The sequence below is a fragment of the Sminthopsis crassicaudata genome, chromosome 3, assembly GCF_048593235.1.
Source record: "Sminthopsis crassicaudata isolate SCR6 chromosome 3, ASM4859323v1, whole genome shotgun sequence".
NCBI lineage: Eukaryota > Metazoa > Chordata > Mammalia > Dasyuromorphia > Dasyuridae > Sminthopsis > Sminthopsis crassicaudata.
In genome coordinates, this window is record NC_133619.1 from 407560852 (window position 1) to 407587966 (window position 27115).

The following is a 27115-nucleotide window of genomic DNA, read 5'->3' on the forward strand; positions in this document are numbered from 1 at the left end:
ATCAGGTTGTAGGTTATTTTGAAGTTCATCCAGTGTTTGAATTTCATTTGCAGTGGGGTAGGGAGTGTTAGGGCTTTGGCCCCAGAGTATGGGGACCTAATAGTGCATTATTCCTTTCTCTTCTTCACTATATGGACTTAAATAGGCAATGCCTCTTATTTATAAGATTGAATTATAGAATTGGATTTTGAAACTATCAGGAAGCTAAAGAGAAGGCAAACTGACTTCTGGGTTCCCATTCTCTTATAAAGGAAGTTACTGAAATTAAGTGATTTGCCTGTGGTTGTGCAGCTAAGTTCTTGGAACTCAAAAAGACCTTGGAGGGCACTGAGTTCATTTTCCTTATTTTACAGATGAAGAAAAGAGCTCAGTGATTTGCCTAATATCATGTACCCTTTTTTTTTGTGGAGGCAACTCTTTGTGATTCCATTTGTGTGTGACTTGTCATTTCCTTCTTACGCTCTACAGATTTGAAAACGGAGGCAAATAGGATTAAGTGACTTGTCCATGGTCACACAGCTAGATTAGAACTCAGGAATGAGCCTTCCTGATTCCAGGTCTGATACCCTGTCCTTTGTGCCAGCTGCCCTTCATGTACACTATCTAAGTCAGGTCTTCCTTAATTCTGGTCTAGCACTCTATCCCCTTCTCTGCATTGGCCCTAAGTTATCAGGCTATTTGTCTTTCCTTTTTGTAAATAAAATTCAGGTCCTCAATGTCTTCCACCCTTTCCTGGGACCTCTAAGGTCTCTTTCAACTCTCATGATCTATGAATGTAGACAAATTAGGGTCAGCTCTGTTGCTTTCAGGAATGTCTAGATGATTTGGAGAAGTCAGGGATATGGCTAGAAGGAAGAAAGAAGAGTTAAGGGAAAAGCAGTTGAGTTTAATTATTCTGAATGGAATAAATAATCAAATTTACTTCTGATATCTGAGGTTGGATAAAGTGGATAGAAGTATGTTTATTTCAGCATATGGGGATAACTAAGACTATTATTGAGTTGGGAGATGGAGATGTTAGAGACTGAAGAAAATAATATTGTCTTTAAATCTGGATTACATCTCATTATCTTGGGCTTGGGTTTGCTTTAGCAGTCAAAACAGATTTTTCATTTGATTTTCATATTGTTTTATTATGAGAATGGAAAATGTCTAGTCTGAGTATCTGTTGTCATCTTCTCAAGTTTAAGAAGTAGGGTAGAGAACATCTTGTTCTGGTATCCCAGCCTCTTGAAGGTCAGCCCTTAAGGCAGCCGTGAAGCCATGTTTTTTTCCCTAATTGGTCACCACAGAGCTTTAAACTGAACCTCAAATTTTCACTTACTTAGTTAAGGTCCTTGGGGGAAAATAACTAATTAGTTTTGGAGTCAGAAGACCTGGTTTCTTTTTTTTTTTTTTTTTTGTCACTACCTATGTGAATGGGAAAACTATTTTTCTGGGTCTCAGTTTCCTTATTTGTAAAATGAGGTGTTGGATTGTATGACTGCTTAGGGCCTTTTCAGCTCTAACTCTATGATCCTATAATAATTTGAGGACTCTTGTTTGCTGTGTGTAAGCATGTGTAGATCCTTTTTGCCTTACTTGGATATTAGGAAAGAAGCATCCAGAGAACTTTTTTACTTGGGCCCTAAACTTCTGGCACCTAGATAAAACATAGTAATGCAACATCTGGCTTCTTTTAGCATAGAATATAATTGTAGCAGCAATAAATTTTCCTCCTAAACTTTTGAAATACTTGCTGAATATCATGGCAAATACTGTCCCATTTTACAGAAGACTTGAACATACTAAGGTAAATATCAAATTATAAAATTTTACAGTAGGGCTTTAAAGATCTCATATAATTCCTCTCATTTTTTCTTTTTTAAAATATAAGTTTTTTTTAAAGGTTAAATATCAGTGTTGGACAGAATCCATGTCTTTTACTTTCCTGTCAAGTGTTCTTCCCCTCTCCCCATAATACCACATTCCCTCAGTGGGCTTTTCTTGTGATAGCATGATATTTTGAAAACTGAAGTGGGAAAAAGCCAGGATCCCTTTTTTCAAAGGTCTTCTGTAGTCCATAAAAAGCTAAATGGTAATTCCGCTGCTTCTCTAGCTATTCTAAAAATAATCTATGTTTTTGTTTTGTTACTCTTGAAGCTGACTATTACAGAACCTTTGGCTAGCTAATGATGAGCTAATGTTCTCTGTTGTGGAAAATACCTAACTACTCTGATCCTTAGCCATCTGACTTCCTCTTCTAAGTGATGTGGTTGTCACTAGTTTTTCAACCTGACTTTTAAAAAAATATGAGAAAATCATATAGAAGGGTTGGCATTCAATCAGTGTGACTCCTGGAATGTGTTTACACTTAAACTCTAGCATTTCTGGGCCCACACAAGTTCAAGCAAAATGTTTTCCTCATGGGAGATTTGTGGTAGTTGTTTCTTCATCCTCCATTTCTTAGGAAGTTGGGTTTTATGCAGATTAGTCTATAAAAACCTACTGTCTCATATCCTTCTGCACTACAGTGATATATTAAGCACAGCCTAGTATCACTCTCTCCTTCCTCTCTCCCCAGTCTGAAGAGTAACCTCTTTTTCTAAAAAATAAATTTAATTTCCTGTGGAAGTTGTCTAAAATCTGAGGTTAAAAATGTAATTATTTTGGAGCTCAGATCTCCTTTCCATATGCCCAAACTTCCTTGGTTATACCATCTGATAAAGTAATAAATTAAAACATTGAACCAAGTTGATGTGATTGGCCCAAATTTGTGGAAGGGTAATTGAGTTAGATGGCAAAACAGATAGAATACTGGACCTAGATTCAGGAAGACTCATTTCCCAATATCAACTCTGGCCGCAGACATTTACTAAATGTGTGAATCTGGACAAGTTACTTATTGCTATTTTGCCTCAGTTTCCTTATATGTAAAATGATCTGGAGAAGGAAATGATAAACTAGTTCAAAATATTCAAAGAGAATCACAAATGGAATCATGAAGAGTTGGATACAACTGAAAAAACTTGAACAACAACAAAAATTGAGATAGGATTTTGAAGTTCTTGGATTAAGCAGGTGGCACAGTGGACAGAAACCCAAGCCTAGAGTGAAGAAGACCTGAGTTAAAATCTGACTTCAGACATTTATTTTGCCATTTCCTTTGCAGATAAAGAAATGGAGACAAATAAGGTTTAAGTGATTTGCCAGAATAGTAAGTGGGCAACTTAATTTTTGTTTTTGTTTTCAGTTTTCTCCATCTATAATATGGGACTAATGAAAGAACACTTCTAGAGTTATGAGGTAATAATTGTATAGCTCTTAATACAGGACTGGCACATACTAAGTCACAATCACAATCATCATCATTATTAGGTCCTATTTGATGTGTAGGACTTTACTGGGCCTTTCTACCTTCCTTATTACTTTCTAAAACCTCTACTTAGAATATTAAAAAATATTTTAAAAATCGATGCCATTCTTTTAAAATCACATTCAGTTCTGAATATAGCCCTCTTTCCTTTTTCTATCCATTGAACTTTCTTGGTAACAAAGTTTGCAAGTGAAAAAAGGTTCAGCAAAACCAGTCCATATGTAAAAGGTAAAACATTTTGAATATGTGCTTTTGTATACACATCATGTATTCTTGTGAAGGGATTCTTTTAAAAGGTTTGCTTTATAAACTGAGATTGAAAAATAGATACTCAACAGTGAATCATAATCTCTGAAATAATCTCTGTAATAGATTTTCTCCAAATTTTTATCCTTTTGTTCTTTAACATAGCCATACAAATTGGATCATAGATACATTTTTTTTCATGACTCAAATCACATAAAAGTGACCATAGCAAAGACCTTTTTAGTCATCAATCAATTGACATTTACTAAGTTCCTACTCTGTGCTGGAATAGGAATACAGAAAGGGGCAAAGACAGTAATTGCCCTCAAAGATCTTATAATCTAATGAAGTGGATGATATGCAAACAAATATATACAAAGCAAACTGTATACAAGATTAATAGGAAATAACAGAGGGAAATCACGGGAATAAAGAAGGGTTGGAAAAGGCTTCCTACAGAAGTTGGGACTTAAAGGAAGTCTGGGAAGGGGTCAGTAGTATGAGGGTAGCAAGCAGTGGGGGACAGTCAGAATATGTAGAAGTGAGAGGTATTACTGGAACAATCAAGAAGCCAGTGACATTGGATTTAAGAGTACCCATTGGGGAAAAAGGTGAAATACCCAAATGGTGGAAGGAGTTAGGCTATGCAAAATGAGGAGCTTGTGTTTGATCCTGGAAGAGAATGGGAGTCACTGGGGTTTATTGAGTAGGGAGATAACATGAGTGGACCTGCATGAGATATCCAGGATGACTCCTGTTGTAACCCTGGGAGAATGGTTTTGTTTTCTGTAGTAATAGGGAGTAAGGAGAGTTCAGGAGAAAAGATAATGAATTCCATTTTGACATACTGAGTTTAACTATCTACTGGAAAAACTTAACTAATGGAATTTTCACCAAGATAGCACACATGATATGAGAAACATGGGCATAGGCATAGACTCTAGAATCATACTCTATCTTAAATGCCATCTGATAATTAGCTTCAACTCCTTCAAGTCTTTCCAAGTATACCCAGCAGATAAATTACTAAAGAGCTGTTTCTAGGCTGGCTATTTTTGATCTCCATGATTACTAGTTCCTCAGCTTCATTCAGCTGCTACCTGTTAGGCTCTGTGGTCTTTGACAGACCTCTAGAGGTAGATTTTGCATTGAATTTTCTTCAGGTTTTCTTTCTTCAAGAGGAAAGGGAAGGGGAAAAAAAGGAGGAAATGAGATTGAATACTGATGTGAACAACAGCTAGTTGAGATCTGAGTCAGCAGACAGTGCCAGATCTCCATGGATAACATCTTCAGGAGCAACAGTAGAAAATTTTGAACAACCTGAATCACTAAACAATCAGTGTTACAGAGCCTTAGAGATGAGATCAGGAGCCCTGGGTTTGGGATCTGGCTCTACCACTGTCTCGGCTTCAAAAATCCCTTAACCTCTCTGAGATTTAAAGTCCTCACCTGATCTTATAATATAAATAATGATGTCTATGTCTCGGGATTACTGTAAGGCTTCAAAGTGATAGTAGTACAGTATAAAAGCAGCTGGGATCAAACCCTGTCTCTGAACATTTACCACCTCTGTTGTCTGTGAAAAGCCAGATTCTCCTGATCTCAGTTTCCTCATATACAAAAGGAGCTAGTAAAATTAAGAACTTTTGAAGTCTCTTCCAGTTTGAAATCTTTGATCTTATGATCATGTTATAAATGTGAACTGTTATTGCTACTAGAAATGAAAGACTGATATATCACTTTTTGATTATGTCTTATAGAAAGTCTGTCTTTCAAGATTTAAGATTGAAGTATTTCCTGAGAAGGAAGCTAAGGGATGAAGTGGAGAAAGTGCCAGAGATTCAGGAAGACTTATCTTTCTAAGCTCAAATCCAGCCTCAGACACTTACTTAAAGGAAATGGCAAACTACTTCTGCATCTTTGCCAGGAAAACTCCAAATGGGGGTGAAGAAGGTTAGACATCACTGAAAATTGACTGAATAACAATAATAAATAGAAGGGATACTGGTGCATGACTACATCCTTCCCCTTTCTCCTTTTCCCCCCTCCTCCCCTTCCCCCCTCCTCTCCTTCTCCCCTCCTCTCCTTCTCCCCTCCTCTCCTTCCTTCCTCCTCTCCTTCCTTTCTCCTCCCTTCTCCCCCTTCCTCTTCTCCCCTTTTCCCCTTTCTGTGAAATATCAAATTAAAAATCCATAGAATATCAAAATTGTAAGGGACCTGAGAAGTGATCTAGAGCAATCCATACCTGAAAGAAGCTCAATAACAATAAGTCTGACATATTGTGATTCATGTCTCAAAGCATCAAAATGCACATGGCTCTACTATGTTCTTTGTAACCAAAGTGAGGAAAAGATAAGACTCTGAGGATGTCCTTAATGCGCTCTCTCTCTCTCTCTCTCTCTCTCTCTCTCTCTCTCTCTCTCTCTCTCTCTCTCTCTCTCTCTCTCTCTCTCTTTCTCTAGTTGAAGCAATAAGGCTAGATGAAAAATTGGGTGGACGAAGGTTATAGTTTTCAATTGTCCTCCCCTCCCCACCAAATAATTCCAAAATGATTGTTTTCATTCTTTTGCCATCTTTCTCTCCTTGAGAAGCCATAAAAATCAACCCCTCGGGTGTCTTGAAACTTGTGAGACCTCCAAGATGGATTTCTTCAGTATATTATAAGTTGGATTCAGCCCTTGCAACACTATTGAAGACAGAAATATCTAAAGATTTAATATATTGATCTTATAGAAACTTGCAGATTCTTCTACCTTATGAACATACCCAGACAAGGTGGAAGACAAGGAGGAAAGGGGAAGAGATAACATTTTCTTTTTTTTTTTTTTTAAAGTCAGACTAATGTTGAAATCAGATTTAATAAAACTACCCACTGCATTTGCTGTTGAATTGGTGTAGCATGCTAATAATTTCTTTACACTTGTAGAAGCACAGTATGTTAATTGATTCATAAAAATAAAAAAATCAGATTATGCAATCTGCTTTTAAACATCTTTAAAATGAGAAAAAAATCTGTTTACTTTGTTGTTGTTGATCAGTCATTTTGAGTCATATCCAACTCCTTGATATTTGGATTTTTTTTTTAAAGACATTGGAGTAGTTTGCCATTTCTTTCTCCAGCTCATTTGACAGATGGGGAACTGAAAGAAACAGGGTTGTGTCCAGGATCACACAGCTAGTAAGTGTCTGAGGCTAGATTTGAACTCAGGAGGATAAGCCTCTCAGACTCCAGTACTCTATTCACTGCACCTGTTTACTTATTTCCCTTTCATAGCATGAGAACTGATGAAGTAGCTGAGTAGACCCTGTACTTGCTGTGCTATAGGAAAGCTCTATATAAAGCCATAAATTTGCATGGTCACTGTTATTAACCTTTGCCTCTAATGAAGTCCTATTCTATTGCATCATCATTGTTTGTTGGCCCTGGGTTCTTGGAAGCTCTGATTTGAAGCTGGGATTATCATGCATCTTGCTCCTTATTGCCACTTCTAGGTCCTTTCCCTACTGCTCTCCCTCGGCTGCTTCCTCTCCTTAGCGCTTCATCCATCTAGATCTCTCTTCCTATCTATTTGTATCTCTGTGACTGCAATCTTGACAATCATTTTCTCTCCTATCTCAGGAAATTCCATCCCTGGCTTGTGTAATCTTTCTCTCTAATATAGCCTCTGCTCTTATACTTGAGATGTCAACTTATTTGTCGATTTTTCCCCCCAAAACTGCTATGATATGTACTTCTATACTTCAACTATACGCAGGGATCATTGTGTCATGATATGATCATCACTCATGTGTTTTCTGTCGCCACAAGCCATAACTATGAGATGTCTCTATCAGGCCATAAACTCTTGTACTTATTTCTTTGTATTTTACTCTTCTTCATCCTTGCCATAATTCATACTATTCAACCTCACTATTAATACTAGTAGTTCTACCCCTTCCTGCTTTCTCAAGCCACTCCTGCTCTGACCTCACTATCATCCCTATAAAGTCTCAGCTTTTTAGTTTACCATCTTTACCTCTTCTTTTGAATCCCTTGCCCCATTATCATAATGGACTTATCCCTTTCCACATTCTCTGGCTTCCTAGCTATGTAGCTTCTCTCTTCCTACTTCTGTCAGATACTTAAGTAGCTGCTGATTGGATCCTCTACAAATTTGTTATTCAATCTTAAATTAGCCCTTATTGTTGCACATTGCTTTAATTTTTCTCTGACTTTTACCTCATTCTCTACAGTAACTCTTTCAAACCAACTCTTTTCAAATTTCCTTCTTCATTCTTACCCTCTCACTTCCCACTCAGCAGAGGACTTTGTCTCATATTTCATCAAATAAATTGATGGCATTTCTTACAAGCTACCTTTCCTATTCATGTCCATACATCAAATTGCCTCATGATCTTTCCCTGTTCTTCTTCTCCTTTATTCCCATGTCTAAGGAAGGGGGACCCTTCTTGCTAGTGGCAGCCTATCTACTTGTGTCCTACATTCTATTACTTTCTGTTTCTCCTGTCACCTTGTTCCTTTGAATATTTTTATCATTTTCTGTTTCCAATTTTATTTTTTTATCTTTAAAGGTTTTTATTTTCAAAACACATGCATAGATTATTTTCAACATTCACCCTTACAAAACCTTGCATTCCAATTTTTTCCCTTCCTTCCCCCCCTTACCCTAGATGGCAAGTAATCCAATATATATTAAACATGTATAATTCTTCTATACATGTTTCCACAATTACCATGCTGCACAACAGAAATCAGATCAAAAAGGGAAAAAATGAGAGAGAAAATAAAATACAAGCAAACAACAAAAAAGTGAAAATACCATAGTATTTATTGTCATCCACAATTAGTCCCCACAATTCTCTCTCTGGGTGTAGATGGCTCTCTTTATTACAAGACCATTGGAACTGGCCCGAATCATCTCATTGTTGAAAAGAGCTACATCTATCAGAACTGATTATTATATAATTATACCATTGCTGTGTACAATGATCTTCTCATTCTGCTTATTTCACTTAGCATCAATTCATGTAAGTCTCTCCAGGTCTCTCTAAAATCATCCTGCTGATTGTTTCTTACAAATCTGTTCCCAATTTCCAATTGCTGAAGCAATTGAGGTTAAGTGACTTGCCCAGAGTCACATAACTAGGAAATGTTAAGTGTATGAGGCCACATTTGAACTCGGGTCCTCCTTACTTCAGGGCTGGTGCTCTATCCACTGCACCAACTAGCTGACTTTGTTTCCAATTAAAAAATATTATTTGATGTCTTTTGTTTTCATTTCCTAATATAATCTTCCTTTATTTAACAAAAAATGAGAAAAAAGAGAAGACATTTAAGCAAAACCAAGCAAAATACTTAATTCTTCTGATAGTTACATGTATTCTATATTTAAAATCCTCCACTCATAACCTATATAATAGAGAGGAAGTATCTGCCTAATTTTCAATCTTTTCTTCCTTGCTGCCTACAAATATTCTCAGGCTTTCCCCTTCTTTAATAAACATTCATTTGACCAAACCATTAAAATATTGGCCTGAATTCTGTATCCATGCAGAACCAAACTTCTAGAAAAGGCTATCTATACATATCATCTTTACTTTTCCACCATTTATATCTCAGCTCCTAATAATTTAACTTTTATTTCAATCACTTAACTGATGCTGTTCTCTCTGAGCTTTTTAATTATTAAATCCAATGATTTTTTTTCTCAGACATTGTTCTTTTTGCAGCTTTTGTTCACTACCTCCTTTTCTGGATACTTCTCTTCCCTCGGTTTTGGAGACACTATTCTTCCACAATGATTTTTTTTTTCTGTCTTTGTTTTATTTGTCGGATCATCATTTTTGTCTATCTATCTAACTGTTTCTTCACATTATAACTAATCTACTTCACACTGTCCTCATTTTGAATATTTCAGTAGCCTCCTAATTGGCCTTCTTGAATCCATTTTTCCTCTCTCCCATGTATCTTCTGCCTAGCTGTCCTAAAGTACAATTCTGTCCATGTCTTTCCCCATTTCCCCTAGGATTAAATACAAATGCCTTTGGCTAGCACCTAAAGTTCTTCACAAGTTGACTCTGATTTATCTTTCCAGGCTGATTATGCAGAAATTTTCCCCCCTCACACACTATGCTCAAGCCAAATTGGCTTACTTGCTATTCCCTTTACGTGGCATCTTTGTGCCTTTGCACAGGCTGTCCCTATCTATTCTTTCTGTTCGCCTCTGCCTCTTGCAGTCCCTACTGATCTTCAAGGCTTAGTTCAAGTGTTATCTCCTTGAAAAGGTCTTTGCTAATTCTTGCAGTTGTGCATGTCATACTCAGGAACCCCCCATCACTGTGTGTTTTTGGGGTACCTTGTCTTTCCTTATTCATAAGCATTCTCTATTTCTACCTCCTTCCTCCCTGCCTTCATTAGCTCCTTGAGGATAGTGGATTGTCTCATTTTTATGTTTGTATCTACAGTGTTTGAGGACAAATAGTAAATACTTAACAAATTCCTTGTTGATAAGTTGAATGGGAGTCAGTGGTAGCAGGTTTCTGGCAGATCCTACCAACTTGAAGACGCTGGACAGCCTAGAAATGAACTGTGTCTGTCATCATAGGTAGTTTAGAGGATTGAAGGTAATGACCTATTTTTGACCCCAACAACTCATAAAATAGGTACTGTTTGTAATCTTTAAAATGCTATATGAATGTTAGCTATTATTATTAAGGCATGGAAGGGTTATAGTTGCATTGGTGAATGGATCCTTGTAATAAGTAAGCATCAGTCTTTGATAATTTCATTAATTTTATTATTAGGGATTAGTGTAAATTAATTATGTAAGAATGAAATTAATATAAAGAATAACAGAAAATCTTTCATAACACGGCAGAAAATATATGTATCTATCAATTATCCCTTTATGTATAGGAATATCTTGAAGTATTTTTAAAATCCTGTTTGGGTTCAAATCTACTCAAATTATTGCTTGCAATTCATTTTTTCCTTCTCTAAATCCTGCTCTCACCTTAGGTCAGTTATTATTAATTATCATATTCATGCAAAAAAGAGGCAATTTACTTAAATGAGAAATAAAAGTAATATATAATATTAAGTGATAGATACTCTCACCACCTTTTGCCCCAACCAAACTTGCTCCTACTCTCTGAGGACAGAAGGATTGAGTCTTGGTCCTCGGTCTCCCCAGTGGCAGGCAAGAAAGAATCAGCAAGTTATTAGCTTAGAATTGTTTAATAACTTCCTCATTGGATAACTAGAAAGTTTAGTGTCTCAGTGTCTGGTTTGACATCTTTGCTTGATATTAAACATGAGTCTTTTGAATTCTGTAACCACTGCTCTTGCTATGAAAGGAGTGAATTTGCAAAGAGTTGGCAGAATGCAAGTGTATGAGTGCCCCAAAGTCTGGCATCAGTAGAAAGGAAGGAGAAGGCTTCATGATTTACAAATTGCAGCAGGATGAGCTGAGGTATGGGAAGTGTACTTTAGCACCCATAGCTAATACCTTCCTCTATTTTTTCCTTGTTTGTACAATAACTACCCAAGCCACCTAGTTGCCCTTTCATATTTAAAGAACTATTTATAAATTGAGGCAGGGAGATGGTAAAATGAATTGGATGCTGACCCTGAAGTCAGGAAGATTCATCTTCTTGAGTTCAAATCTGGCCTAAAACACTTATTAGTTGTATGACTCTGGATAAGTCACTTAATCTTATTTGTCTCAATTCTCTCTGTAAAATTAGCTATAAAAGGAAATGGCAAACCACTCTAGTATCTTTGTCCAAATAGGGTCATAACCACAAATCTATAGATTAAGCATTTTGGTTAGCTATATTTAAAACTTATTAGAAATGCTAGTTTCCACACTTTGGGAGTTAACTGGTTTTTTTTTTTCTCTACTTGGAAATTTATTTATTTTATTTTATCCTTAAAAAAATTATCCCAATTGGCTTTTTCAATTTGGCTATGTTCAGATATATTTTCAGTTTTGGATGTGACAAAAAGAGAATCCAAACTATGGCTGCACAGAAACCATTTTCTAATGATCTAATTTCCTAGCCTTGTGTCCATTTATTTTTTCCAAAACTCAATTGTTATTGTATGGAACTTAATAATTTTCATGGTTTGTTGCTTAAGCATTTTGTTGGAAGTAAGTACCAAGGAGAAAGCATGTGGGCTCTGTCAATGAAGTAGGCAAAGTATTATAAGCCAACAGAAGCTCCCAAAGTGGCTTTAAATTGACCTTAGCTTTGTAATTCCTTCATGTTGAATTTATATTCATTTACATTTATATTTAAGTATTAATTTTGTGTCTCCTTGTAAAAATTTAAAAAAATTATCTTTCCCATCATTTAGTAGATCTGCTCATCTTAGTTGGAAATGCTAATGATCAAATTCTCAGAATGATGTGAATTGTAAATGATTTTGAATAATATTTTTAGCAGGTAAAAAAAACTAGTATAGATGTCATGATTGAAAATACAAGATGATAAAGTGATAAATATGGTTAAAATTTTATGCTTACCTTTTTTTGTAACAAAAGATTGTACAAAAGTCTTCATTACCTGAAAGAGTCCTCTCTTTTTCCCCCATCCCCTTGCCCTTGAACAAAGCAAAACCTGAAGGAATCTTTCTCTCTTTTGGTTTTGTTTTTATGTAGCAATTTAGTGTTGAGAAAGAAAATACTCTCCAGTGACAATTCCACTTTACTGTGACAGCATTATGTATCCCTAGATTCATTGATTAAGAAAGTAGGGTTATGGAATTATAAATACTTCTTTTAAAAATTGCCATGAATTTTAATAATCATAATGAATTGGGGATGGGGCAGGAAGGAATGAGATGCCTTTTAATGCCTTGAAAACATTCTTGTTTATATCCTTACTGCCAAAGGTTGCTATTTCTGCCTGATTTGTTGAAGTATATATGATGTGAATAAACCTGCTGGTATGTGTGACAAGCTGAATTTTTAAGTCTAGACATACCAGTCATTGAATTTGCATTTAGATGAAGATGGAATGACACAAACTTTGTTTTGAAATAACAATAATAAAAATAATAATAGCTACCATTTATGCTGTAAGGTTTGAAAAGCAATTTACATATGTTATCTCATTTGAGTTTCACAATAACCTGTGAGATAGGTATTCTTATTACTCCCATTTACCAGATGATGAGATTCAAGCTGGGAGAGATTTATTGACTGGCCTGAAGTCACACAGTTAATAAGTGTGTGAGACAGGCTTTGAACTTGAGACTTCCTGACTTAAGGCCCAGGTCTACTATGCTGCCTAACAGAACAAAGGCAATCTCTTTTTTTTGGTTTTTGGTTAAGCTAAGTGGCTTTCTAATTGGATCTGAAGGGCAAAGTTAGAGCCTGATAGTTTACAGCTTCCCTCCCACCCAAGAAAAAAAATTGTTTGACTTTTAGTCCTCATATTACATATAAATAACTGTTGTTATTGTTAAAATTTGAGTCACTTTTTTGCATATTTTATCTTATTTGATTCTTATAACATTACTTTCAATAACTCAGTTAATTAGCATTTATTAAGCACTTATTATATGCCAGGCATTGTGCTCAGTGTTGGGGATACAAAGAAAGTCCTGTGAGTCAGAGAGCAAAAAATAGTATTATTTCCCATTTTATGAGGAGGCTGAGATAAAGACATTATACGAATTGCCTCTAGGATTATACAACTTGTAAAAAATCTGACCTAGTAGTCAAACTTAAAATGAAAGTCTTTCCCCACTGTATCACAACTATTGCTCCTTAATAACTGGCATGCTTCTATTGTTACTTACACTAAGCCTTGGTTCTCAAATTATTATTGATTATATTCAACTAATTGGAAAAAAATTGGTTTAGCCCTATTTTCCAAAGTCAGAAGTGAAGGTTAAGCTAATGATGCTATTTAATAATTCAAAAACTTAGTTTTCATGAATTTGTGGCCTTTTGTGAACCAAGTCAGCAGTTTTTAGCTTTGGATAGAAAATCAAATGATATTCTGAATAAACAGTCTGTTGTTCATCAGAATTTTTCAGTGTTGTGTTCTGTTCTGAGCATTACATTTTTGGAAGGACAAACTGGATTGATTGACAAACTAGAGTGTTCAGAGGAGGATGGCCAGGTGGTCTAGAGATTATGTCACAAGAAAGAATTAGGGATGATTGTATGGGAGAAGAGAAAATTTAGGGGAACATGTTCAAGTATTTGAAAGGCTGCCACATGGAGCCTGGATTAGATTTGTTCTTTGGAACCCCAGAAGTGAATGGAAGGATTAGAAAGACAAGTTATTTACAATACTGTAGATTAAGAATTATAAAAGATCATGAAGTCATTTTATGGGTTGATAATAAAGTTCATATATTAACTAGGCAACCCTAAAATAGTAGGGAATGATCACATAGTGATATGGCTGGAGGGGTATGATCCCATGGCATCTTAGGTTAGATAGGACAACAGTTACCATAGTGATTCATTAGGTTTCTAAAGATGGGCTAAAATGTTTTTTAGAGTTGTACTTGAAGTATAAATTATGTATTTAAAGTATGACTCTACTTTTCAAGTAATTGGGGAAAAATGTTATTATTGAGCCCTCTTTTTTTTTCCAAGTCAGAAATGAAGGTTAAAGTTGTCATTCCTTGAATGCCTTTGTCCTCAATTATGACTTGATCTTCAACTTGGATTTTTAACCTAAAACTTTGGGTTAGCCTCTCTTCAAAGTGGATAGTCCCTGTAGGCAGTCTGCTTCATTTTCAACTCCTAGTACCATAGCCACTGCCCTTCTAAGCCAGGGAACCGGATTTCTTATTCTTGTGGCATTAAATTGGTTCCTTTTTCATTCTGGTTTAGTTTATGATGAGAAAATAGCAATATTGATCTGTTTATAAAAATCAAACATGGGAAACTCTTTCAATTTCTTCTACCCCTTCCTTAGAGCAGTTCCTTAAAGGTTTGGATTTCTTCTTCTTTAGGCTATATGCTCCTAAAAGCTAGCGATTTCTTTAATTTTATAGGTTCTATATGAAGGTAGATAAGTGAAAGAGTAATGAAATGTTTTAGTGTGACTACTGATATCCTTAATTATTGACAATAGTTTAGTTATGTATTCCGTATTGAACAGGATCTATTCTTTGCTCACTTAGCCGTCATGCTAGGAGCCTTAAGCAAGCCTTGCCCTGTTAGAATCCCATCTCTTGCATTGATTGCCTGAAACTTCGAGCCTTCTGCAAAAGGGAGATAACACAGATCTAAGTAGCTCACTTGGATTTTGCAAAGAAATAGATAATAACCATAAAGTGCTTGGAAAACGAGATGCTATATGAATACCATATGACCTGGTTATACTGGATTTACTAGGTTGGATATCAGAGGCAAGGCAGCTTCAAGCATTAACTAACCAATTTATAAGCCCCAATAATTCCTGATGTTCTCTTCCTGGGGAATTCCATCAACATATATATGTAAAGGCCTTCCTTCCACATGGAATTCCCCAAGAATGAAAATTTGGAGTTTTTAAAAGAATATCTGAATTTAGAAATGAAAGAAGGAGAGAAATCATGAAATGTATGAACAGGGTGGGATTACTTTAGTTTCATAGGAAAGGCTGGTCTAACCAACCACAAGTTCTTGATTTTTTTTCTCCCTACTTTAATAGTGTACATAGGATTGTACCAATTAATGATTTGTTTGGGATAACCGATTTCTTCTCTTCCCCTCTCCCAATCAAAATAGTTCTCTGTTGATGAAAAGGGCTGAGTTTTATTGTTTTGTTGTTGTTATTGTTTGTTTGTTTTTTAAATTACTGTGAATTACTTCAATCAGACTACTTTCTCCATACTTCCTAGAAGCAATTAATTATAAGGAAGAGAATGGCTATTTTGGTTGAGAGGCTTAGAACATCTTTTGTGTCTTGGAAGGGGAAGGAAGAAGCATTTATTAAGTACCTATTATGTGCTGTATGCTGAGCTAACTACTTTACACATTTTACCCTTACGTCATTCCTGGGAAGTAGGTGCTATTAGTATCTTCATTCTATACTTGAGGAAACTGAAGCAAACAAAGTTTACTTGCCTAGTCATACAACTAATAAGTGTCCTTTGGAGAAGGTAACCAGGAGGGAGGAGTTGGGATGCAGAAAAGAAAGTGGAAGGATGTCAAAAATGAGCCTTTTCCACAAGTTTGTTTAAATCTGACCCTTGACCTATGGGAGGGGGAAGAGATCATTCTTTTTCTAGTTCCACAACTCATTCTGGGTCCCAGAACTTAGATGGGTCCTATTAACAGTCATAACTAAGAATTCTGGAGCACATGTAAAGTTCCACAAGCCAAGCTTGGGCTGAGACTTAGGATGCCTTCAGTTGTTTTTATTTTTATGAAAAGGGGAGAGAAGATGGGGGGGGGGGAGACAAGCTCTCAAGACAGGTTGATACTCAGGAAGCCACAATTTCGGGAGAGGAATGGGTGGGACTAGGAAAAGAACTCACTTTTTTGTCCCTTTCTGTTTTAACTATTGCTTGCATCCTTTAAACTCAAGACAGAGCTCTAGTTGCCTTGTCTGATTTGTGGCTCTTATCACTTCTTTTCTAGCTCAGCCTTATTATGGGTTAAATGATCATTTGTAGGCTATCTTAGAAATATTGCTAACTACTAGTGGAAACTTCTAGTGAACCTCTAGAATGTGTCCAGTTGGTATTTAATCATAGGAATAAAAATAGGGATAGGAGGGGCAGTATGGTGGTTAGAACATTGGCTCTGGAGTCAGTAGGAACTGAGTTCAAATTCAGATGTAGATACTTACTAGTTGTATGACTCTGGGTAAGTCAACCCTGATTTTTTAAAAAAGAAAAGAGCTAGAGACTAGATATATGATTTCCAATGGCGTAGGGAATTTGTAGGTGAGGAAACTCTCTTTACTACCCAGGCCAGCACCTTTTCTTCACCTTATCATCTTAGAGAGCTGCCTATAACACTGAAAGGTTAAGGGACAGGGTCAATCACACAGATAGTACATGTTCCTTGTGACTTGGACTTGGGTTTGGGGCTTTGATGCCAGCTTTCCATCTATTGTGCTACTGCTATATTTTATAAGCTGGTCTTTTCTTACCTTTCCAGGTATACCTTATTTCATACACCTTACTTACCTCTATGTTCTCTGTGATTCATTGACTCTGATGTTCTTTAAGTTAGACATCTTTGTTATGTTTGAACAGTGAGCATTTTTATTGTCTGAGTCCCCCAGACTTTTTGCCCTTCTTTGAATCCTCAGTGCTTAGTTCAGTGCCCAACACATAGTAAGCATTTATTAAATGATAGTTGAATGACTGACTGGCTTTTGCTTTTTATTCACATATACTTTTAGTCATATATCATTATTTTCAGCTTCTGCATTTGTGTTGTTCTCCTTGATAAAACTGTAAACTTGAAAACTAAGACTGTGTTTCATTTCCCCCCCCATTGGTGTCTAGCAAAGTGTTGAACACACAGTAGGTGTTTCTACTGCTGACATATTTTAATGCTGAACATTGAAAACCTTCTCAGTAAATGAATCATCACCTTCTTTAGAATCAGAGATAAAATTGTTTGCCATCATCCCTCTATCACCATTATATGAGAATCAGTACATTAGTCCAAATAAAATACTATTTCATTTTTCTCAGAAGTAAACATTGAAGCATCAAGCTCTACCAAGTGGCTTTGTTATAATTTAAAATTTATTTTGTGCTTTTACAGATGTTCTGTTTATTCCTTAAAAATCCTTGAATTTTTGGTTTAAAGTTAGTTGATGTAATAAATTGTGGGTATGTGTGTTTGTGTCTATTTGCCGAGCCAGGTATTGGGATTTTAATGTGACTTCTCTGGAGATATTGACCAAGTTTCTTTTGCAACATTGTTTGGATAACAATAGCAGTGCTTCCTCAGATTTGATACTATGTCATTTCAAGAAAACTCTGTTTTAACAACCAATACACTGCTATCACTTAACTCCCCTGTTTTCTCTTTGTAAAAAAAAAGAAAAGAAAAGAAAAAAAAAGGCTTTGAACTAGATGACCTCTGAGGTCTGCTCCTTTCAAAACTAAAGTCTTAAAACTGTCACTGTAATAGAAAGCATGTTAGAATTGTAATCAAGGGATTTGGGTTAAAATCCAGCTCTATCACTTGTATAATCTTAGATAAGTCACAACCTTGCTGTCTGGTTTTGGTCTCCTCTCAGTAAAAAAGGGGAGTTTGGACTAAATGGCCTTTAAGGTCCCGTATAGCTCCAGATCTGTAGTTCTATGACTTGGATAAGAGGCATACAGGATGAGCAGTCATGGAGGAATTGCCTTCTACTTTGCTGGAATGAAAACCCACATTAATTAGGTCATAATGCTATAATAACAGATAACGGTTCTTAAATACAAAGTTCTTTATAAATATTGTCCCATTACCTCTTAAATCTTGGGAGGTAGATACTATTATTATTCCCATTTTATAGAAGATAAAACCGAGACAGAAAGGATCTGCTCAGGATCACACAGTTAGAAAGTGTTTAAAGCTCGATTTAAACTTTGTCTTCACAGTTAGAAAGTGTCTAAAGCTCGATTTAAACTTTGTCTTCTTGACTCCTAGCTCAGTGATATATTCACTCTACTGCCACATTGTGTCTTTCAGTGCACCATCAAGGTATCATTGTTATGATTATGCTGACTGAAGAGTCTGAGACTTATAATTCTTATGAGATGTAGAGCTGTTGTTGTGAATTAGTTGCCTTGGAAAGCTCCTATTTCACTTGATAGTGAAAGATATAAATAATCATACTTGCATATGATTTTTAAATATAATTTCCCAAATACATGCAAAGATAGTTTTCAACATTCATCTTTGTAAAACCTTATATTCCAAATCTTTCTCTCTCTCTCCCCAAGACAGCAAGCAATCCGATATAGGTTAAACATGTGCAATTTTTCCAAACAGATTTCCGTATTTGTCATGCTATGCAAGAAAAATTACATCAAAGGGGAAAAAACCATAAAAAAGAAAAGAAAAGAAGCAAAGAAACAATAACAACAACAAAAAGTAAAAATGGTATGCTTGTATCCACATTCAATCTCCACATTTCTCTCTCAGGAAATAGTTTCAATCATAAGTCTTGGAAATGCCTTGAATCACCTCATTGTTGAAATGAGTTAAGTCCATCACAGTTGATCATCAGATAATCTTGTTACTATGTACAATGTTCCCTTGGTTTTACTCACTTCATTCAGCCTCATTTCATGTAAGTCTTTCCACGCTTTTCTGAAATCAGCCTGCCCATCATTTCTTATAGAACAATAATATTCTATTTCCTCCATATGCCATAACTTATTCAATCATTCCCCAACTGATGGGCATTCACTCAACTTCTATTTCTTTGCTACTACAAAAAAGGGATTGAAAATGATTTCTGAAGTGGTATACTTTTATGTCTAGTTCAGAGATCAGGTATATTCTGAATTCCTGCTTTCATCACTGAAGTAGAATTATTTCTCTGTGGTATTGAACACTGGGGATATGTTTGACTAATAAGCATGGAATATACTTGAAAGTGATAAATTATTGAGCCATGAAATTGTTATTATTATTAACAGCTAACATTTGTGTTTGACTTTAAAGTTTGCAAAGCACTTTATATATGTTATTTCATTTGATTCTCATAATGACCCTGGGAGAGAGATGCTATGATCCCCATTTAACAGCTGAGATAACTGAGGCAGGGAGTAAGTGGCTTGCCTAAGGTGGGACTGGTCTTCTTTGACTTCAAGTCCAGTTCTAATCCTTGTGCTACCTAGCTACCTAGAAAAAATTCTGCATAGAACAAAAGTAGTTAAATAGATGGTTTTGAGATTGACAGACTTGTATTAAAAACTGATGTTTATAGAACATTTCCCCTGCAATCTTGTTTGAACTTTGCATGACAGGGCAAGTCATCTTATTTTTTTACCCCACTCTCTAGATGAAAAAAAAAAAACAACTGAGTATTGGAGAGGCCTCTTTTTTTTTTTTTTTTCAAAGTCTACACTGGTGACATCTTTATGATTCAATGTCTTTTATTGTCAGAGAACCGCAATAGAGTTGGGAGAAACTTCTTCCTTTTTTTTTATGACTCCACCCCTTTTTCTCACCAACCTTCTCTTTTTTATTTCCCTTTTTTGTTTTTCTTTCTACTTTCCTGTTCTCATTCTATAGCAGTAGTAAGTGTTAAACAAAATAAAACCAAGCTAGTGTCACTCTACTGGATACATTCCTCCAACTTGTAGTGACCCTTCTCACGGCCTGGCTTTTCAATTGGTTTTAAATGCATCAAATTTTTCTATCATTTAGTTCACATCTCTTTGGTCCTCCTGACTTCCCAGCTAGTGCTCTATCTATTGCACCACCTATCTGTTCTGATTATTGCTTAATTTTCTGTGAGTTCACTAACAATCTCTGAAAATATGTTCCAGATTTTTGCTATTGAAATAATGTTTAAATTCCATTTTATTCTTTCCCTTCTCTCTCTCCCTCTCCTTCTTTCTCTCCTTCCCTCCCTCCCCCTCCCCTTCCCCCTGTTTTTCTCTCTGTGTTTTACTTTCTCTCTCTCTCTTTCTCCCCCCTCTGTTTCTCCCTCCTCTCTGTTTCTTCCCTCTCTCTTTTTGTCCCCCCTCTCTGTTCCCCCTTTCTGTTTGTCCCCCCTTTCTGTTTCTCCCCCCTCTCTGTTTCTCCCCCTCTCTCTGTTTCTCCCCCTCTCTCTGTCTCTCTGTGTGTTTTTCTCTCTGTCTCTGTTTCTCTCTTTTCTCTCTGTATTTGTTTTTTTTCTCTCTCTCTCTGTTTCTTCTTCTTCTCTCTCTCTCCCCATCCTTCTCTCTCTCTCCCCCTATCCTTCACTCTCTTCCAATCCTGTTGCCTCACCTATTCTCAAGCGTTAACATGGCATAGTGGATAGAGATTTGGCCTTGAAACCAGAAAGACCAGTGATGAAGGTTGACCTCTGACAAATGCTGCTATTTGACTCTAGGCAAATTACTTAATCTCCCAGGTTTCTCTATAGTTCTCTAAGATTATGTGACACAGAGAGAACATACCAAATTGCATGGAATTTCCTTTCTTTGAACTCTCTAACTAGACCTGGCTTGCTTCTTCTCTACCACAGGTCTGACCTTGTCACTCCTTTGTTCAAGAAGCTTCAGTGACTCCCTGTTGCCTTTAAGATGGAATACAAACTCATCTATTTGTCTTTTGACAAAGCTTTTAACAGTCTTGAACCAAACAATTTTTCCCCACTAATTTCAAATTACTCCCTCTTATCCATCCTAGGTATACCTAAACAGATCTATTTATTGATCCCTCTGAATAACTTTTCATTTCCCTCCAAGGGTGTGTGTGTGTGTGTGTGTGAGAGAGACTTTTTTGTGTATATATTATTTTCTTCCCTATCATTCTTCCCCACCCTTTAGTAGAAAACTTTCTCAAGGGAAGGATTTTTTTCCCTCCTGTATTCTCAGGCTTGTGCATATTATAGGTGCTTAATAAATGCTTGCTAATTGAATAAAATTACTTGGCCAAAGTCAGTCAGTGTGAATAATAGTCAGTTTCTCTTAATTTCCAGTTGAATGGGCTGAGCTATCTCCTCACTTGGAATAATTCTCTTAACTTTAAAAGTGTGGGTATAAATTGTCTTTATTAGTGGTTTTTAGTCTGAAGTTTTAAAGTAAAAATAATTCTGAAATGATTTTATTCTTTTTGGGAACATAAAAGGGGTGAGGCAGAGGAAGCCCCAACAAAATCTATTTACCTTAACTGGAACTGCTGATCTACTGAAGAGCCCTAACATACAGGGTCCCCATAGAAAGTCACCATCCTGAAAACACGGCTTGCTCATAATGATTTTAGATATCCATGCTTCATAAAATATTGCCAAGGAACTTGTAAGTGTACGTTGCTAAAATTCCCTTATTTCTGCCTGAGGAGACTTGGATTGGATTCATCCAGCAGTTAGAGCTCCTTTTAGGTCATGAGTTTGGTAGAAACAAAATCCTATTTTCCAATTGGCTGATTTTACAACTTAACTTTATTGCCATTCTTGATTCAGGGGAATCAGAATATTTCAGTTTTGTTTTACTCTGCCATCACCCCCTCAGTAATTGGTAATAATGAGAGCTGACATTTACATAGTGCTTTAAATATCATGACTTTATATTATCTCACTGGAGCTTCACAACTACTTGAACTGTGAGGTAGAATTAATCTTCATTTCTCACATAAAGAAACTGAGGCATAAAGAAGGTAAAGACTTGTCTGTGATTATATAGTTAATGTCAGGTGGGATTTGAACTTAGGCTCCAAATCTATCATACTTTTTCATATATCAGGCAGCCTCTGTGAACTGTGTGCTCTTAAATGCATTATAATTTATAATTTGAAAGAATCCAGTAGACAAAGTGCTGGGTTCAGGGACATTTTCTGGACCACATTTTGAGAGCCTGCACTAGTCTTTTAGATCAGAAAGTTTATTTCTACCTCAGGAGAACTGTCAGGACTTAGTGAAGTCAAGAAGACCTGTGATGAATAAATCAACACATTTATTAAGCATTTACTATTGATGATAGAGGCCTTTACAATTTTAGAATTCTAGAACTAGTTGAATAGCTAGACCCAAAGAGTGGTCACAACTGGTGCATGTCAGCTTGGAGAGAATTTTCCTTTGGAGTTCCCTGAGAGCTGTACTATTTTAACATATTTATCAGTGATTTGAATAAAATGTATAAAAATAAGTTTCTACATTTAGATTTTTAAAAATTAGTTTCAAAAGATCAAGAAAGGGGAGGTGTGGTTAATCAGCAAGTCACCTGATTTAAAAAGACTTGGGTTTGTTTATTGTTGTTTTTTTTTTAACAGGATTGTAAATTCACTTTGAGTCAACAATGTGATATGATGGACAAGGGAGTAAATGAAAATTTAGGTTACATTAAGAGGTATAGTTTCCAGGATTAGGGAGGTGATAATTCTATTATGTTTTCCCTTAGTCAGACTACATCTTGACTATCGTATTTAGTTTTGAGTATCACATTTTAGGAAGGATGTTACACTTATTCCATCCACATTGAAGAGGGGACAGGATTGACTCTGCCCCATTTCTCTTCCTTGGCTTCCTCATTCACTGAGTTTAGTAATGCCTCCCTTTTTGCTATTCCACTGGGATTGCCTCCAGTTTCTCCTGGATCTTATTTGGTCTCATAATTTACGGTCCCAGATTTTCCCCCTTCCCCAAGAGGCAGCCATAGAAATCTGCACATAGGAGTCTGCCTCTTTAGGGAACCCAATATCTTTTCTCTAGATCTTTTTATTTGTGTTCCTGTCTTTTTTCTTCTTTTGCAAGTTCAAGTTTGAGGGTGTAGCTGAGTTACCTGAACTGACAGAAATCAATAAAGGAGAAAGGGCTATGTATATCTGGGACCACCAAGTGTATAGCTTTTATCAGAGTACCCTTGCTTTAGGGAATTTCATTATTTTTTAAGGGGACAACAGAGAGATTTCTTGCTATACCTTTCATTTAAATAATGTGCTGGAATAAACAAGACTCCTTCAAAGAAGTCTGGAGAGACAAAGAAAAACTACCAACCTTCTTTATTTACTAGATTAGACATTTATTTATTTATTTATTTATTTATTTGTTTGTTTGTTTTTTTATGGCAGGGAACCTGAAGAGACTTGAGCCTACTGCAAAAATTTCTGATAAAAAAAGAGATGTTTGCTGAATTCACAGGAAGTCCAAAAAAGGGAGTTTCTTTTTTGTGGTGTTGCTTTTTGTAGTAATTCAGCATTCTCTCAGTTTCCATCTTATATATTGTGAGTGGTTTACTAAAAAGGGTCTGGGTAAAGCTTTTAAAAGTAGTTCTTTATCCCTCTAGTGTTGCTAGTGAGAGCCTTTGGTAAGGTTGAGTTGTTAAAAACATTTTCTTTCACTGATACTAGGCTTTAGCTGAATTAGTTTGAATTTTGTTGAACCTTTCAGAGGAAGCTGACATTTGTAAGGAGGATTTGGTTATATTTTGCTCATCCTTCTCCACGCATCCACCCACCTTGGAATAGAATGATTTGGAATAGTAAGATTAGTATGTCTCTTTCTATCACACAGTTTCTCAATGACATTTTATGCCTATTCTTTTTCAGAATTCCCCATTGTTTATATCTTGTATACTGATCACACCCACTAAGAACCTTTCCATTGTCCTCTATGTGATATTAATTTTTAATTCTCCAGAAACTGTGTATTCCCTGACTGAGAGACTAGTAGAATGGGTGATATTAAAATGTTGGGCTTTTCCATTCATGGGAAACTTGAGATCATTGAGAGAACTTTGTGATTTCCCTAAGGCAATCCCATCTCCTTTCTTCTCCTATTTCAATTACCCAAACACTACCATGTTAAAATTATCAGAGAGAAAGAAAAACTTTTTAAAAGGAAAATGGGGAGAGATAACAGAGCCAGAACAAAGGCTTACATGTAGGTGGCACATTCATGTCCGCAAAGCATTTCATACAATTTGTCTTTTGATGTTCAGAACAATCCTGAGAGATGGTAAGACCCATTTTGGGGCTCATTTAGGCCCATTTTACAGATGAAAAACCTAAAGGTTAGAGAACTTAATTGACTTTTTTAGGATCACTCATTCATATAAAGACAAAAAGTACATGTGGGTGGGTCATAATTTATAATTGAACTTCCAAATCAAAATCATAGATCTATTTGAGCATTTAGAAATTTTAGGAAGGGTCCAGCTTCAGGCATATCTTTTTGAAACTTACTATTTGATCAGTGATTTGGGGTTAGATCAAGAGTTGATTCACACCATGCTTTAGAATTCAGGTATTTAGAGGAAAGGTTTAACTATGTTCCCCAAAGATTTTTTGGGATAAAAAATCATACTTTGTATTTTAAGGCTTAAATTCTGAAAGTAATGAATTCTAAGAAGTCTTATTTATATGTATAAGTTTATATTTCTTAAAGTCATACCTTTTCAGTATATTTAAATATTGGTACCTTCTTAGTTTCAACAAATGATAACATACAATCTTATAGTAAGATTGGATTTTCATAGTACAAAGGTCTGAAGAATAACTCAAATTGCTGATATAGAATTAAGATAGAAAATAACCTATTTCTAGAGTTATATTTAAGAGGTGTTTGACTCTCTTACTTTTTGGATCAGGAAACCAAGGCCCTGATTGGTTAAAAGAGTGCCCATAGATTTGAATTCATGTGCTATGATTCATTTTAGCATTTTTTTTTTCCTGAGGCAATTGGGGTTAAGTGACTTGCCCAGGATCATACACAGCTAGAAAGTGTTAAGTGTCGGACAGATTTGAACTCAGGTCCTCCTGACTTCAGAGCTGGTACTCTATCCATTGCACCACCTAGCTGCCCCAATTTTAGCATTTTTTTTTTTTAACTGCCCTGGAAACCAATTTCTGTAACTTTATAATCAGAAAACTATTTTATAAGATGTTGCTAGTCAGTTTAATTTCCTTTGGATTTGGCTAAACCTCCTAGAAACCAGTTTCAGGAGAACCACACAATTATGGCAGCCTAATACAATTTCACTACTTTAATAAAGCTGCTGAATTGCATGGCTACTTAAAGTTGGTAGCAAAGTAACATGTTCCTATTTCCATTCCTTCAATCCCTGTTATAGGATGACCCAGCTTCCCTAGTTGGCAGTAGTTAACTGAATGCCTCAATAGGTCCAACATCGGTATTTTCCACGGAGGCTTCTGTCCCTTTGTGTTCCTTTCTCCCCTTTTTCTTTTATGGATCCTTTTCTGTTTCTGAAGAGCTGGTCCTCTCTGGGTATTTAGGGTGAAAGTTAAGCTGAACAAGTAAGGAGGGAGGCACTTCCTTTCCATTTTTTGAGGAGATGAATCAAATCTAGCCCTGGCTAAAACAGCTATTCTTCCCTGGGATTCTAAGCAAATTTTTTTTGGAGGACTGATTACCTCCCTGCAGCTAGGAGGGAGGCAGATACATTTCTACTGCTAAGTTACCTGAAGAAAGACATTTAGACTCAAGAATTATTCTCTGGAATTGGAAGAACACTACCTTTGTTCATAGCAAAACTGGCTGGGCAGCCTTTGCCAGCTGCAGAATTCAGACTCCAGGGGATTGACTGACAAGGCTCCAGTAAGGAAGTCATTTGTTTGTAAACTCACCACCACATGTTTGGTCTGCTGCTAATCCTGCCTATTTTTGGAAATCTGGTCCAAGTGGAAGCTCAGGAAGTCCCAGGGTCAAGCAGCATGGGAAATTTGGCTTCTTGCCAGGATTGGTTTGGTTTAGCTTGTTGGAATTCTGACTCTTCTTCCCTAAACACTCCAGACTGAATTAATTATCAAACAGAAGTTGTTAAAGGGGGGAGGAAAGTAGTATGTGTTGTTGTTGAAATGTGTAGTTTTTATAGCTCTAAATTCTCTCTGATTAATTTCTCAATAGCACTTAAAACAGTATTAAATATCTTTGGCCAATGCTGATAATAGCAGATAAAGTGGGATTGTGTTTTGCTCTTTGATAGTGTGGCTTATTTTGGGGACTTAATGATGGGCTAGATTTTGTACATGGTGGGGCAAAACAGTCAGGGGTAGTTTTAATCTCTTAAATATTAAAATAATAGTTTATTTAGTAGTATTTAGGAGATTAAGTAAAGAAGGAACAATAAATAAATAAAAGAACACTAGGAGCTTCTCAGTTTAGAAAAAGAGAAGCTAAGTGAATTTTCTTTCACTTAAGTATTTTTCTCTCTTTCAGATGAACACTGTGAAAATACCTTATAATGTTTACCGTGTTTCTTGGTGTTTATTAGCAGTGGCAGAAACCTGCAGAGTTCCTTTTGTTCTTTAACTATATGGTAAATCATGGGAATGAATCTTTGTTGTTGTTGTTGTTTTTTAATTACTCATTGATATCAGGGTCTAGCACATTGCCAGCAATTTCATAAATCTTTTTTCTTGTATGAAAAATAAGTCTCTAGCTTTCATGTAGTTCTGATAAAAAGGTTTGGATCCTAAAAAGGGATGCGAATTTTCAATTTCTCTTAAGATACTTACTAGAATAGTGTGAGCATACTCAATTTTCTAGATCAGATCTCTTGGCAGGCCTCAGAGTACCAGGGATCCAGAAACGGAGGAAATTAACCTCAGGCAAAGAATTAACTGTACTATTTATCTCTGTCAGTGAGCATAGATAACTTTTTTTTAATGTTTCTAACCCATAGACTAAATTTATTTGTAGCCAATAGGATACTAGTTTATCTTGTATAGTAATTCAAAAACATTTATTAAACACTGATTACCTAGCAGGTATCATGGTAGGTGCTGGGACTTACATCTATAAAATGAAATTGACCTCCAACCTTAAGGAACTTACATTCTATTCCTCATTTCTAAAGTAGATAAAAAGTAAATGTAATGTAATTTGGTGGAGATATGGGCAGCTAAGTGATACAGTGCTGGATCT

At 36.0% G+C, this 27115-nt stretch overlaps 1 protein-coding gene across 13 annotated transcripts in view; it reads left to right on the forward strand.

Moving 5' to 3' along the window:
* ANKRD44 (ankyrin repeat domain 44) overlaps positions 1-27115 on the forward strand; it is a 344106-nt gene that overhangs the window by 56987 nt on the left and 260004 nt on the right. The window contains exon 1 of one of the 13 annotated variants that reach the window (XM_074302787.1): positions 1387-5554. The exons of the other annotated variants lie outside the window; for them this stretch is intronic. Coding sequence (XP_074158888.1) covers positions 5540-5554 — 15 coding nt within the window. The 5' untranslated portion in view covers positions 1387-5539. Of the gene's footprint in view, positions 1-1386; positions 5555-27115 lie in introns of those variants that run through there. 13 annotated transcript variants of the gene reach the window in all.